Source organism: Ahaetulla prasina, chromosome 1 (genome assembly GCF_028640845.1).
Source record: "Ahaetulla prasina isolate Xishuangbanna chromosome 1, ASM2864084v1, whole genome shotgun sequence".
Lineage (NCBI taxonomy): Eukaryota > Metazoa > Chordata > Lepidosauria > Squamata > Colubridae > Ahaetulla > Ahaetulla prasina.
In genome coordinates, this window is record NC_080539.1 from 178,592,756 (window position 1) to 178,608,888 (window position 16,133).

The following is a 16,133-nucleotide window of genomic DNA, read 5'->3' on the forward strand; positions in this document are numbered from 1 at the left end:
AACTTTATCAAGCGGCAGGTTATGAAGTAATTCATAACATAGTCAACCTAATTTGAAGCAGGTAGGATTCACTTTGAAAAAGAAATACACAACATTAAGATAGGCAACATTCAGGTTTAAGTCTATGCGCTGTTATTCTGATCCAAAGTGCAACTGTGGTGGATGACCCTCTCTGTAGATCGGGTCATATTAGGTAGCAGCAAATACCTGCATATATAAATTTGTGTTGTATTGAAGAGGCACGCTTCCAAAATTCTCATCTGTTTCCCCCCCCCCCTTTCAGATGTAAAAGTTTGGAATTAGATGAAGTACCTCTTGTATTTGAGAAAGCGTTTGCTTATTCAAAAGAGTGTTCCACAATTTTTAACAGGTTTCCAGTCCTTCGGTTCCCACATATCTTTATCTTGGTATGCATTTTCATTGCACGTGTGCATATTGATGAAGCACTGCAAGAAATAATATTCATGGCATTCAACTATGTATGATGTGTACCAGCAGGTCACAGCATAAAAAGAACCTCCGTGCCATTACAAAAAGATCGTATCAAGGCTGTTCCAGACAGTATTTCATTCCTGTTTGCCAGTATATAGCTGGAAGGGATATATGATATTACACCCCACAGGCTAAGTCCATTTAAGGTGATCTTTACTTTTTTTAAAAAAGGAATAGGAATATCACAGGCAAAGAACGAGTCAGAAGGAGACAATTTTTTACTGATCAGAGCATTGAATTCTTCCTTATAAAGGAAAATCAAGAGGTCAATCCTTTTTATTTAGAATAGAGATGAGGTTTTGTGACCTTCCAGACATTGTTGAATTTGACATTGTTGCATGTTGAGTTTCCAATATTCCGCAGTATTGCCAGAATTGGTTGAGACTGATGGGAGTTAGAGTTCATCCACCCACCCCACCCCACCCTCTCTCTCACACACACACACACAAAATAACGATCTTAGTCTTTATTGAACTGTTTTGTTATTACACTGATAACCAAAATGCCCTTCTTCCTTCTGCTGTCTCTCTGTCCCCTGGACCAAAGGGAGACAACAAAGTGAGAGCAAACATTTTGCCCTTGTAAATCCTGATAACTGGGATAAACGTTTGCAATAAGGATTGGAAGCATCTTTTTGAACAATGCAGGATGCATCATTGTGCCTGATCAAGGTGACCTGGCATTGAACGGGCATCTTTCCATTTCTTGGCAGCCTCCAAGAAGAAGAAACCTTTGCTGATGCTAGAGAAAATTTCAAGGGCCAGAAAATAGCATGGATTTGAAAGTAATGCTGCTGCTCCTGCTCCTGCTGCCCAGGCTATGAATAAAGTTTCATAATGAGTGTTATCTTTTTCTGGGCATCCTTATTGGCAGAAAAGAAAGTCTGGATGGTGAATGTAGAAATCTATCCATCTACAATTCACTTGTAGAGATTTCTAGCACAACCTTTCCATCCTTTCTATTGTTTGTAACGCTATGCACCAAAAACATAAGCTAAAAAAAAAACAACTCTTAAAAGAACTGATTGAGAATTATTGCTAAACAAATAAACATAAATCTGTAGCCTTAATATCTCATTTTATTTCACCCAATTGATTCACTGTAGAATTTATAGAATATTATAGAATATAGAAAAACACTTTTCTAATTTCTTAAAATGTACTTCCCTCCTAAATATACTTTCCTTTGGAGCAACTTTAATTATAGTAATTTATTTCAAGAATTCCTTAATTACAATTATTAATTAGATTTGTACGGTTGCCCAGGATTGTGTTTTTAAATGGGTTGCCTTACAAATCTTTTGATTGAAATAAATTAAATGACTCTAATCACTATGTGAGACGATGTAATTTAACTCCTATTCATCTTTTAAGCTAACGTGAATGTGTGTCTTAGAGTCAGCATTGATCCCTGAAACTGTCTGGACAAATCCATGCAATTTTCTTAGAAATAGTTTGCCACTGCTTCCTTCTTAGGGATGAAAGAGAAGATCTGATCCAAGGTCACCCAGTTGGTTTTGTGCCTTAGGTGGAATTAGAACTCATGGACTCCTGATTTCTAGCCTGGTGTCTTAACTACTACATCAAACTGACTCCTTCCTTTAAACTAGTGCACTAGCAAAAACAGTATCTGACTTTGTTTGCACGAAGAAGTTATCTTTTTCTTTCCTTCTCCTCTTTACATATGTATCAACTGGATATAGAGCAGAAGGTAACTCTTGATAGCAGAGGACTGGATCTGGGGTTGGACACTGCCTTTCCATCATTGGTACCAAGCAATATCCAGCAGGGATTAATTCTGTCTTGTGGAAGGGTGAGCTGCTCCATTGGGCAGGAGATGATGGCAAAATGGTCTCAAAGGAAAAGTTGCTTCTGTTGCATTATTGCTTAGAAGCTTCCTGCTTAATTCAGACACCTGAGAACAGATATAATGCACTTTTGATCAAAATGTATGAAAGGGCAGAAGTGTTAGGCAATGGAGGAGGTTGTTGTTGGCTATTAGACATTGCCGGTGTTCTATGTGTGGTGGAGGTGTTGTGTGAATCCAATCACAGCTGGTGGAGGAATCTGTAGCTGAGCCTACCGCACAATCAAGCAGGTTTTGAAAGTGTTCCACAGAGTGGACTGCAGCATTTGGAAAGGATAAATCAGATGTCATTGAGGCAGCTTGACAAAAGTCCTGGAATTCTAAGAAACTCAAGAAAGAATTCTTGTTCCTTCTTTCATTCTTCTCTACAAACTCAAGGCAAGGCCAAGAAGTGAAAGTGATGAAGCTGCCTAATGGAGTGAGCATATCAAAACTGTGATAAGGAACCCCTAAATGAATCAGGGAAAAATATATTTATAGAAAGATCTGTATGCTTTTAAAATAAGGCCACTGTATATATTAGCATTATTAAGAAACAAGTATTTACTGAATCTCAAAACACTGTAAGAAGTAAATGGAATTGTAAGCTAAAGAACAATAAAACTGTATGTCCCATTTCTTTTTCTGTTTCCTTCCCGTCAACACTTCACAATTCTTCTTGGGAATGTAGGGCTAAAACATTTGATTAAATATGTGTAAATTTAGTTTTATTTTTGTCTTCCTCCACTGCTTTTTTTTAGCATAATGTACTTTGATGAAGATTTCTAGAGAATTCAAAAACACTACCGGTATTTGGTGATATTATAGTCAGTTATAATAAAGAATTGAATGAACTAAAATCCATGTTAATAAGAAACATCATTAAGAATTTAGAAAATGTGTTTCAGTTGAGTTTGGCTATTTAAGAATAGGGAATGAAATAAAAAATGTATTGAACATAATAAACAAAAGTAGATACATTGACCACCAGGGGAAAAAATCCAAAATATTTTAGTAGAGAAACAGAAAATTTAGAAAATAGCTATAACCTTTTGAATTTCCAAATGGCACTGATTACAATTAATTGTCACAATTAAAATCCAGGAGATCAAAAGTTTGCGGAAAAGTTTATGATGAGTATTACTTCATAGGATGGAAGGCACAACTGAATGTTTTTCTCTTTCTTTCTTTTTTCAGTTTCTTCCTTGCATGTCTATTTCTTATTTTCTATCTCTCTTCTGATTTATTTTGTATATTATGTTATGTTCAAAATTTCTAATAAAAAAATAAAAAATGCCAAAGGGAAAAATGTGGCAGAAAAAAAAAAATACAGCCGGAGTCTAAGCCATGAGTCAGATATGCAAAAGTACCATTAGGATCCTCAAAGGGGTTTTTTTTTGTATGTAATATCATAAATCAATAAAATTGTTATTCACAGAAAAAAATCAAAGCTTTCAGGAAAGAAAGAACAAACAAAGAATTGGTTTTCCTATTTTTGAATATATAAAATATATAAAAACTATATTTTATTTGGGTGACATATTAAATCCCTATTAGACTGAAAACTATTCAGCTAGGTATCCATTATAGCAACTGCTACTTTAAGATGTGGAACTGAATAAGGCTAAAGAAAATACCAGAGCTGAATTAGAGTTGTTCGGCAGACAGCTGGAGCTAGTAAGATTATGATGTAAGTTAGTATTTTCCACTTGTTGTCAGTTGTTGCAAATAGATTGGGTATTGTTGTAGTATTTCAAACAACATAAAATTTGCTCGTTCTACTTAGTCAGACAGGAAAATAGGACCCAAAAAAAATGACACGTCCACCTTGGGCAGTTGTGCTTTTGCTGTTAAGGGGGGGGAAAAAGAGGGGAGACAGGGAAATTGTGCATTGTCAATTCTGCAGGTCTAGAATTGCACTTGGAAGCATCTCTGCTCATAACTGCAAAACAGGTCAATGTCAACATCTTCTATATCTTGACATGAAACACATGGTAGTCAAATAAAAAATGTCTGGTTAAGGAAAATGAAAGAAGAGAAACTGCGAACTGGAACTATTACCACCATATACGGAGGGAAACAGCAATATTCTGAAGGCCATTATGGTGGGCATGCTCACCATGCCAGTTTTTCCTTCCAGAGGCATTTTCTACCCTTCATTCAATGGCTGAGCCCTTCAGCTGGTACTCTCTTTGCTGAATAACAGCTGCATGGTACCAGCAACCAAAAAGGCTGCTTAGAACTTCACATTCCAGTTTACTAACTTAACTGGTGAATTGTCTAAATGGAGAAGATATCCCCCTATTTCAAGATGTGTCTTTATTCTTGCTGGCTGAGTTTCAAGGAAATGCACAGCTAGGTCTTCATGCCCAAAGCAAATTTGGCCTGGAGGTTGTCAAATAATAGCAGTAGTGGACATTCCATAAGGGAACTGCCTTTAGAATCTGAGGGGGCTTTCAAAACAAGTTTGGATCCTACAGCTGGGGGTGGGGGATGTGTGAGAGAGAGAAAGAGAGAAGTGCAGAATAAGTCATGTGATAGAACAGTCCAAAAGACGATCTGTAAGCCCACTAAATTCTGGAAGTGTACCTAGTACAGTCTTTGCGATTTCAGCCCTTTATTTTCTTTTTTAATCTTCACTACTTTTACCATTTCAAATGATACTGCTTTATGAGCCAGTTGTGTTTTAAAACTTTGCGCAATTGGTTGTGTTTATACCAAATGATGAAGTTTTCAATGAAAAAGGTTGGAACAAAATGTTGTTAATAAATGGTATAATTATGAATTCAGTACACATTGTTTGTACAAATAAGGCTGGACTATAAAAAAGAAATATTAATATTTCATTGATTTGTTTCTACCTTGACGGTAAAATCTGACTTAGTTTGTCTTTGACATTGCAATATAAAGAACCATACTGCAGGTAATATTCTACTTGCATGCAAGTATACAAATAACCTGTATTGTGAACTATATTGTGCCTTCAACTAAGTTCATTAAATATTTTTTGACTGGATGAAATCTAGTGTAGGCACAATATAACACTTAAATATTTATTTATTTTGTTTATTTATTAAATTTACATGCCAACTGTATCACTGACAAGCGAGCCTAGCTTTCTCTGAAATGCCAATTTCTATTGCAGGTGAATCAAACACACATTGTTTATTGCATTTACTGTTTAAAGTCATTAGAATGCTATGTTTTATTAACTTGTTGGTTTTACTGGGATATACATTCAACTAACTTAGTCTGGAATTATCATTTGAATCCCTTACATTTATTAAGAAAATTGGATTTCAGAAATAATTGTTTTTATTTATCATATTATACAAGAGGTGTTCTGTTTCAGGAAATATCTTTTTGAACATTCCATGTGGTTGTTTATATCTCTCTTGAAAGTATATAAGATGTTTTCTTATGCTGCTTCTCATTATAGAAATTCTTGGAATGTTTACAATGACTATGAAGTGATTCTAGAGTAAAACAAGGTAGAAGTAAGTAGAAGCTACATAGGTATAGACTAAATACTTGAAAACAATCACTTAAATGGAAATGATAGGGAAAATTAAGTTGGGGAATGCCAATTCAGGTGGAACACCTGAAATTTGTCAAATTTGTCCTTTGGGAAAGAGATTCCCAAACAAAGAAGTCCCATCTACTACCTACTGTCCCTGTCCTAATGTTCCCTTTAATTGTATTCATTTTATGTATTCAGTTCATGCTTATACTTATATATATTATCTAATTCAGGGGTCTGCAACCTTGGCAACTTTAAGACTTGTGGATTTCAACTCCTCAAAGCTGGCTGAGGAATTCTGGGATTGAAGTCCACAAGTCTTAAAGTTGCCAAGGTTGCAGGCCCCTGATCTAATACATACTCGACAAATAAAAATAAATAAATAAATAAATAAATAAATAATAAATAAGTAAATCTTTTTGTCATGGGCAAGTATAATAGAGAACAGAATCTTTTCCCTAAGAAAAGACTATATCTGATTGGGAGTCTGTTCTTGAAGGTCCTTCACACTCACTATTATATCTATTAGAGATTGTAATGCCATTATTGTGATAAAGCAAGTTAGGTGAGACCTATATACTAAGGACCAGGGGAGTCCTCCAAGGTATGGCCATTGTTTGGTCTCAAATAATGTCCATGCAATTTCTCAGTGGCAACTCATATAAAACAAGAAGCATTAAAATAGCTTCACTCAGCATGGCCAAAAGCATGAGGAGTGCTGGGATTTGTGGTTTAGCAACCTCTGGAGGCCACCAATTCCCCACTCCTATGATACTGGCTTGTTCTAGTGCAACAATTGAATGCCTGCTTTGTATGAAAATGTTTTTGGTTCCATTCCTTGCATCTTCAGGTAGATCCGAGAACAATTACAGAATTGCTATCTTCTAGAAGTTAAAATATGGTCGTCAATAAATCAGTGAATATGCTCAGTATAAAATAATAAAATAATAAAAATAATTGATAGTTGATCCTAAAAGGCAGAAGCCTTCCATCACTGCAATATCTTCACAGTTAGTTTTAAGGCTGCTGGTTTGAAGTATGGCTGGAAACTGTTGAGCAGAATTCTGGTTAACAGTGTATGAGAGTGTAAGAGCACAGCAGAATTGAGTATGCAAAGCAGATTTTTGCTCTTCACATGTAGTTCTCAACTTGTGGATGTAATTGGGCTCTGAATTATGGTCTTAAGTTGTTGGGGTCATTAAATGAGTCAACATGTGATCGGACCCAATTTTATGACATTTTTGTGGCAGTTAAGTGACATCAACCAGATCTATTTTATCCAATGGATGGGCTGTTTTTTTTTTGCCAGAAACCAGAAGTAAATGCCAGAAAACAACAGCAAATCTTAGTCACATGACCGTGGGATGCTGCAAATGGCTGTAAAGATGAACCAGAGGACAAGTATCCAAAATGCAATCATGTGACTCTGGCAGTATGACTATCATAATTTCAGAATCGGATCCTAAGTAGCTTTTCAGGGTCTGTCATATCTTTAAACAATTGCTAAGCGACTGGTCGTAAGTCAAAAACTACCTGTACCGAAAATGTGTGAATGAAAGTTTAGTTTAAGTTTTTTTACGTAAAGTGTGGGAAATAAATAATATCTTACCCTTTCCTTATGTTTCTGAAGTATATATTAACAGAACAGATGGACTGAAACAAGCAGATGACTCTGCTGGGGAAGGAGACTGATAAAAGAAATTGGATTTTTGCCTTTTTTCCTGATATAAAAAAGACATTATAGGGGTACTCTAAAGGACATTGTACATGTTAGAAGGTGCTAATATCAGTAAAAGCAGATGGGCTTGGAACCTTTTTTAAAGGCATCGGATCAGACCATAAATCTAGCTACAAAGGTCATAGAAGTTACAGTACATTGTTTTCTTTATTCCTGTGGAATAGTGCTGAAGTATATAACCCATTACATTGGTTAGTTGGGGACTGTTTTGCATTCTTTGGGCCAGGAGCTCAGTAATCACTATAGTTTTTATGCCATATATCTCCAAACACTTTGGTTCTTTTTTTAAAAAGTGAGCATTTTCCCACAACGAAATTGGATAGCTTGAATTATAAAATATTCCATTTGAATATGGAGTTAAAGTTGGTTGCCATATGTAAAAAGAGCAGTATGTAATGGAATTATAGCATATGTAAGAATGAATCTTATGAAGCAGGGAGTGTGCTAAGAAAGTACCATACCTCTTTGCTTGTTAAATCTATTCATGAATAAAGTATAAGGAATGTATATGGTGATATTAGAGGTGTGTTGTTTTGAGATATGAAGGTACATGTCACTTTGTATGGAGATGGAGGGCCGCGGTGTGGCTCAGGCTGTAAGAAGCCTGTTATTAAACACAGCTGCCTGCAATTACTGGAGGTTCTAGTCCCACCAGGCCCAAGGTTGACTCAGCCTTCCATCCTTTATAAGGTAGGTAAAATGAGGACCCAGATTGTTGGGGGGGGGCAATAAGTTGACTTTGTATATAAATATACAAATAGAATGAGACTATTGCCTTACACAATGTAAGCCGCCCTGAGTCTTCAGAGAAGGGCGGGATATAAATGTAAAAAATTTTTTTTAAAAAATGATGCCCTTTGCAGCAAATGTTAGATAGGCAGTATGATGCAATAAGACAAACGGATCTGGAAGGCAATATATTGACACCCAATATAGTTGTGTTGACAGACAAAAAAAAAGTAAGCGTTTGAAAGATATAGAAAAAACTGGAGGTTGGAGGAAAGAGATAAAAGGCAAGAAAAGATTAAATAATGGTTGAAATAGGAGTAGAAATACAAGAACAAATAGGAGGAAACAAACATTGCAGAAAGGAAATTGTGTACATGCTTATTTATATGTATATATGTAAATAAATAAATTAATATTAGAAGTATATGTATAAAAGATACATTAGAATAAGGAAGAAAAAATGTATAAGTAAGAAATTTGTTACCGACGGGAACCTGTTGAAAAGAAAAAATTGTCAAAATTTCTTTTTGTTTTTAAAAAATGTTTAATAAAAATATTTTTTAAAAAAGAAGAAAAAACTGGAAAAAAATAGATAAAATAACTAGTCATACTTCTTGATACAATGTTTATTGGAAAAATGAAGAAATTTGAAGAAGTGAATATGTTGATAGACAGACAGTAGAATGAGTATTTGACAAGAGAAACAATTTGTGTAATTGTGCTTCTGCTCACTTTACTATATAACCTGGAGAACTAGACAGGGCAGTAGAAACATAAATAAATGTAAATTGAGTGTAATGGGAATGAGTTGCTTCAGTATGAATGATACAAAAAGAGGTTGAGATAGGTTGAGAATAAATGTGTGTGAATGAATGTGATCCAGATAAAATAAATAAATAAATAAAACGAGGCCCTAGTGATTCGATCATATAGTGAAAATAAACGAGGATTGTGCCACAAACAAATAATGAAGGAAGAGTGGATTTATTTATTCAATATGTTTAACTGCCCCTCTCGACAAATGGTGGTGTATTAAATATAAATCAACCTGCCATCCAAAGTTCCTTAGTTGAGGGGACCCAATGAGAATGCCCATCCTGACAGATAGGATTGGACAAGAAGGAACAACTGGGGAAAGACAGTCCCTCCAATGATCCAGTTCCAACCCAAGAAGGGCTTCAAAGGAGACAAATGACACTTTGAATTGCACCTGGAAGCACACCAACAAACATTGTGCCTCGTGTGCTGAGTATTCAGTGCTATTTTTTATTTGTGCATTCTGCAGCAGTTGAATTGTCAAGAGGAAGGGAAGACTGGGAAAACCAAGAGTGGATGTTGAAGGGGTTAAAAAAAGGGGGACAAGAATTAAGAAAACAAAAGACACTGTATGAATTGATTGGTTGAATGCAAAGATGGCTTAAAGGAATAGAAAGCTATGGAGAGTTATGGTTATACATGGAGAGGTATGATGAGTGATGTTCATGTAGTTTGGATTTAAGTAAATTTTATTTTCTCTTCTCTTTCGCCTTTAACTTTTTAATCTTTTTACTTGTAACACTTTTTCTCTGCTTTGCATAATATTGCTTATTCCAAAAGGGAATAGCATTATGAATTTATATGAAGCAGTTCAATATCACTTCCTATTAAAAAAAATCTCAGATCAGGCTACAATTAAAACATTAGGTTAAAGGACTTAAAATATATATTAAAAAAAATTAAACGACACAAAAGAAAATGAAGAAAATATATAAGGTGAGTGACATATATAACAAGGCCCTTTCTGTGGGGATGTCCCAAATGTGGAACTCCTATGTGAAGAAATACATAAGTTATTGGTTCCATTGATATGGTGCTGAACCAATCTTTGATTCAACTTTCATGATTAATTGAAAACTATGATAGCAAATGTGGTTTTGGTTTCCCTGGTGCTCATTTTATTACTTTTTTTTTTTTTACTATCCTTCATGATATTTTTAGTTTTTAATTTGTTTTGCTACCTTTTTAATGCAGGATGGTTACCAAGTGAAATGAACAAATAAAATAATAATGTAATCACTTCTCTTCTTTTAAATTGGTGATGTCAAGGAAAGATAATAAACATCCATCAGTTGTGTGTTTCTGCGATCCTTCTCATCATATTGGTATTTTAGTATATAACTATTATTATTTACAGCTAAGAATTGGGGCAAATATCTGAAGTTAATGGTAACAAATTGTATTTCTTTATTTATTAGATTTATAACCGACACAATAAAAAAGACTCTTAGCAGCAATGAGACAGCCCATTTAATACATCAAAACAAAATAAAAAAGATAAAATTGATCTGAACGACACCATACACTTCCAAACCAATAAAAAGTGGAGCCAATTTATATCTCAAAGGTTTCCTGAAATAACTCGATTTATAAAAAATGTCAGAATGCCAACAACACTGACTGAATTTTTAAAAGGAGGCTATTCCTGAGTGCAAAGGCATGATAGATAGAGATGGCATAAATAAAGATGGACCTTTAAGTCACTTTTGACTCCTGGCAACTTCCTGGACAAGATTTTTAGAAGTGGTTTGCCTTTGCCTTCTTCCTAGGGCTGAGGAAGGAGCTAGAGAGGTACCAAGGTTACACAGGCCCAAGGTCACACAGCTGGCTAAGGCAGAACTGGGATGGATATATAGATTGGGGTACTGATTGTTTGTTTTTAATCTAAAGGGCCATGAATTTGTGTGCCACAAATTTAGATCCACGGCTTATGGATCCATACGGGAAGTAAAGGGGAAGCAAATAACACAGTGTAGTGACAGTATCCCACTGTTCAGAGGCTTGCACCAGACACTGGGACACAAGAATTATAATGGAATTATAATTTGGATCATGGCATCCTTGTGCATATGGCATTATGTGGGCTTAATTGCAATTTATTGTGGCTATTGCAGTGTGCTAGGCATTTCTTCCCACCCAGTATTTCTACCTTCTTCTGATACCAGCAGTTGTTTTAAATGGAAGCCCACATGTGTGGTTTTCCTTTGTAGGGACTCACTATAAAAGAAATGAAGATCTCCACCACAAATCTAAATTGTATCTCTATTTATGAATTGCTTATTGAGATGTGCTTTTGAAAGTGATAAAACTGCCAAAGATTTCAGTGTCACCAGTACCATTTCAGGTGACAAGCTCTTGGGCTGAACCTCTTAACAATGTATTTTAATCTACATTTCAGGTGGTACGTGTGTTGTTAATCCCACGGATCTCTTTTGCTCAGTTCCCGGTCGCTTATCATTACTCAGCTCCACTTCCAAATACAAAGTGACCATTGCAGAAGTGAAAAGGCGATTGTCTCCACCAGAATGTCTCAATGCCTCTCTTTTGGGAGGGATTTTGAGAAGGTAAGAAACAAAAAACAAGGCGCATGAGGGCAGATAAAGATCAGAAGAGGGAAGAAGAGCATCCATATCCTTGCTTATTCTTTTATTTTATTTATTCTTGTAGAAGTAAAGTTGTTAAGTTGCAAACTAAGAACATGCAACTCGTAAGCAGAGATCGCGGATATTTGTAAATTTATTATTTATTTATTTATTAGATTTTTATACCGCCCTTCTCCCGAAGGACTCAGGGACAGCCAATATAAAACAATAACAGTGTACAATTAAAACAGAGAATTAAAAAACTTATTATATAATTGGTCTGTTTAACCTAAAAACCCTTAAAATTCATATAAATTACAACCCCAGTTAAAATTAATATATATTAATATTTAAAATTAAAAATTAAGAATTTAAAAAATTTAAGCCAGTCCCGTTCGGATAAATAAATGCATTTTCAGCTCGCGGCGGAAGGTCCGAAAGTCAGGCAATTGACGCAAACTAGGGGGGAGTTCGTTCCAGAGGGTAGGAGCCCCCACAGAGAAGGATCTTCCCTGGGGGCCACCAGCCAACATTGCTTGGCAGACGGCACCTTGAGAAGTTCCTCTCTGTGCGAGTGTACGGGTTGGTGGGAGGCATGAGGTAACAGCAGGCGGTCCCGTAAGTACCCAGGCCCTAAGCCATGGAGCGCTTTAAAGGTAGTAACCAGAACCTGAAAGACCACAGGCAGCCAGTGCAGTCTGCGCAGGAGCGGTGTTACATGGGAACGGGTGCGGCTCCCTCTATCACCCGCGCAGCTGCATTCTGAACTAACTGAAGCCTCCGAGTGCACTTCAAGGGGAGCCCCATGTAGAGAGCATTGCAATAATCCAAGCGAGAGGTCATAAGAGCATGAGTGACCGTGCATAAGGCATCCCAGTCAAGGAAGGGGCACAACTGGCGAACCAAGCGAACCTGGTAAAAAGCTCTCCTGGAGACGGCTGTCAGGTGGTCTTCAAACGACAGCCGTCCATCCAGGAGAACACCCAAGTTGCGCACCCTTTCCATTGGGGCCAATGACTCGCCCCCAACAGTCAGCTGTGGTTGCAGCTGGCTGTACAGGGGTGCCGGCATCCACAGCCTCTCCGTCTTGGAGGGATTGAGCCTGTTTCTCCCCATCCAGACCCGTACAGTTTCCAAGCACCGGGACAGCACTTCGACAGCTTCGTTGGGGTGGCCTGGGGTGGAAAAGTACAGCTGTGTGTCGTCAGCGTATAGTTGGTATCTCACCCCAAAGCCACTGATGACCTCGCCCAGCGGCTTCATATAGATGTTGAACAGGAGAGGCGAGAGAATCGACCCCTGTGGCACCCCACAAGTAAGGCGCCTCGCGGTCGATCTCTGCCCTCCTGTCAAAACCGTCTGTGACCGGTCAGAGAGATAGGAGGAGAACCACTGATAAATGGTGCCTCCCACTCCCAAACTCTCCAACCAGTGCAGCAAGATACCATGGTCGATGGTATCAAAAGCCGCTGAAAGATCTAATAGGACAAGGGCAGAGGAACAAACCCTGTCCCTTGCCCTCCAGAGGTCATCCACCAACGCGACCAAAGCTGTCTCCGTACTATATCCGGACCGGAAGCTGGACTGGAACGGGTCTAGATAGACAGCTTCATCCAGGTATTGGGGTAGCTGCCATGCCACCACACTCTCTACAACCTTCACAACAAAGCGAAGGTTGGAGACTGGATGATAATTTCCCAAAATAGCTGGGTCCAGGGAAGTCTTCTTGAGGAGGGGTCTCACCACCACCTCTTTCAAGGCGGCGGGGAAAACCCCTTCCAACAAGGAAGCATTAATAATACCCCGGAGGCAGCCTCGTGTCACCTCCTGTGTGGCCAGCACCAACCAGGAGGGACACGGGTCCAGTAAACATGTGGTGGCATGTAACCTCCCCAATAGCCTGTCCACGTCCTCAAGAGCCACAGGGTCAAACTCATCCCAAACAATCTCAGCAAGACGCGTCTCCATCCTCTCACTTGGATCATCGCAATTTTGGTCCAAACTATCCCGAAGCTGAATGATTTTATCGTATAGATAACCACTAAACTCCTCGGCACGTCCCTGCAAGGGGTCATCCCGCCCCTCCTGATGAAGGAGAAAGCAGGTCACCCGAAACAGGGCGGCCAGGCAGTTATCTGCCAACGCAATGAGGGTGGAAACATAGGAACGCTTCGCCTCCCTTAGTGCCACTAGGTAGGTCTTAGAATAAGACCTAACTAGTGTCCGGTCAGCTTTGGAACGGCTGGACCTGCAGGTACTCTCTAGGCGTCTTCTCCGGCGTTTCATCTCTCTCAGCCCCTCAGAAAACCAAGGGGCCAGTTGAGATCTACGCCGGGTCAGAGGCCACAAAGGCACGACCCGGTCCAAAGCCCCAGCCGCGGCCTGTTCCCAGGCCACAACTAGTTCTTTGGCCGTGCCGTGGGCCAGATCCTTAGGGAATGGCCCAAGCTCCGTCAGGAACCTCTCAGGGTCCATCAGGCGCCTGGGACAGAACCAACACATTGGTTCCGTCTCCCTGCGGTGGTGGGTGGCGGTCCAAAAGTCCAGTCGAAGGAGAAAATGATCTGACCATGACACAGGTTCTATTACTAAATCTCCTAATTCCAGATCATTTAACCACTGTCCAGAGATATAAATCAGGTCCAGTGCGCCTCCCCCACTGTGCGTAGGGCCATCAGTTACTTGAATCAGGTCCAAGGCCGTCATGGAAGCCTGGAACTCCCGATAATCAAATAATCGAAAACAAATGCTAGCAAAGCTAAAGAGAAGATTGTCTTCACTTCCTTCACATTTCTTTCCCGATAGAGCAAAATCCAAAAATGGAGGGCGGTGTTTAAGAGAGAAATTGGACAGACTGGGCCTCAATTTGCCTGCTGGAAGGAGAAAAGCTGCCAATGTCACCCTCTTGACATCCTTGGTGGAAGGTAAGATTTGTTCTAACTGTGATATTAGACTTTTTAGCTTCTGCTCCTGGGTTACACTTAATTTCTGAGTAAAAAAGGTAAAGGTTCCCCTCGCATATATGTGCTAGTCATTCCCGACTTTAGGGGGCAGTGCTCATCTCTGTTTCAAAGCCGAGGAGCCAGCGCTGTCCGAAGACGTCTCTGTGGTCATGTGGCCAGCATGACTAAACACCAAAGGCACATGGATCGCTGTTACCTTCCCACCAAAGGTGGTCTCTATTTTTCTACTTGCATTTTTTACATGCTTTCGACTAGCGATTCGAACCGTTGAACTGCCGATCATTTGATCCACAAGTTCAGCATCTTAGCCACTGAGCCACCACATCCCCTACATTTCGGAGTACTCGGAAACAAATGAGAAAACTCTTAAAAATCATTAGACAAAGACTGTAAAATCAGGAATTTATTATAAGTGGCATGATTCCTGAAGATTCCCATGGTAATTCCCTTCTAAATTTTTATGTGAGGTGGAAAAATAATTGGAGAGAGAATGGAGCTGGGGGGGCAAGGATAGAAAGAGAAATTTTAAAAAAATAATAGAATCATGCTAATATTTATTGTAAATCCTTAGCAGGATGCACTCAATTACAAAAGTTAATTGACAAAATAGTCATTGTGGCACATAAATGTTTTTGTTGACACATGTCTACATTTATGATATTAAGCAATATGTAGAAATAAACCAATGATCAGCCTCCAAAATAGGTCTTAAAACACACACAAAATTAACACTCAGATTATGTTTTAGCAGTTTAAAGAATATTATCCACTTTTATTAGTGGAATTATCAGTTAATCTATGTATGAGAGAGACTGTTTAGGCACCAATGTGTTGTTCTTACAAGAGCAATTGAGAAATAAAAAAATCAGAAATGATGTTTTGTCCTAGCAATATGGCTAGCTTTTCTTTCAGTAAGATAGCAAGCATTTTTTTTCAGTCCCCCCCCCACAGCCTCAGTTGGGTAAACTGATAAGAAATAAAGTGTTTGTAAGCTAGAAATAATGTACAGCATTTTTTCAGCTTTAGTTTTGCAGGAGGATGGGTACAGAGTAGACAAGGGAGTCTTGGGTTTCTCCATCATTGTTTACATTTTCCTCATAGAGGACAGGAGAATATGAAATACATCCATGGTTTAGGACAGGGGTCAGGAGCTTTTTCACCCCTCTGCTGTGGCTCCTTGTCGCTCAAAATATGCGTCACAACTGCCAATGTGCGACACCCGCCGGCACCCGATTTATTTCAACCCCCAGTAGGCCAACCATGGATAAATCCAATAAAAGAAAAGTTTCAGAAGAAAACAGAATGTTTAATTCAACTACATATGCTAGTTTTGTGGCCTCTCAAGGAATAGTCAGGCACCGGAAGGGTTTTGGCTCCCGGTGTTTTCTTTTCTGTGGGAAATGGATCCAAATGGTTCTTTGAATGTTTAAGGTTGCAGACCCCTGGCT

General features: G+C 38.5%; 1 protein-coding gene across 1 annotated transcript in view; it reads left to right on the forward strand.

Moving 5' to 3' along the window:
• Positions 1-16,133, forward strand: part of TFAP2D (transcription factor AP-2 delta) — a 45,211-nt gene that overhangs the window by 11,224 nt on the left and 17,854 nt on the right. The window contains exons 4-5 of the mRNA XM_058164750.1: positions 11,539-11,704; positions 14,528-14,646. Of these exons, the coding sequence (XP_058020733.1) occupies positions 11,539-11,704; positions 14,528-14,646 (285 nt within the window). The remainder of the gene's footprint in view (positions 1-11,538; positions 11,705-14,527; positions 14,647-16,133) is intronic.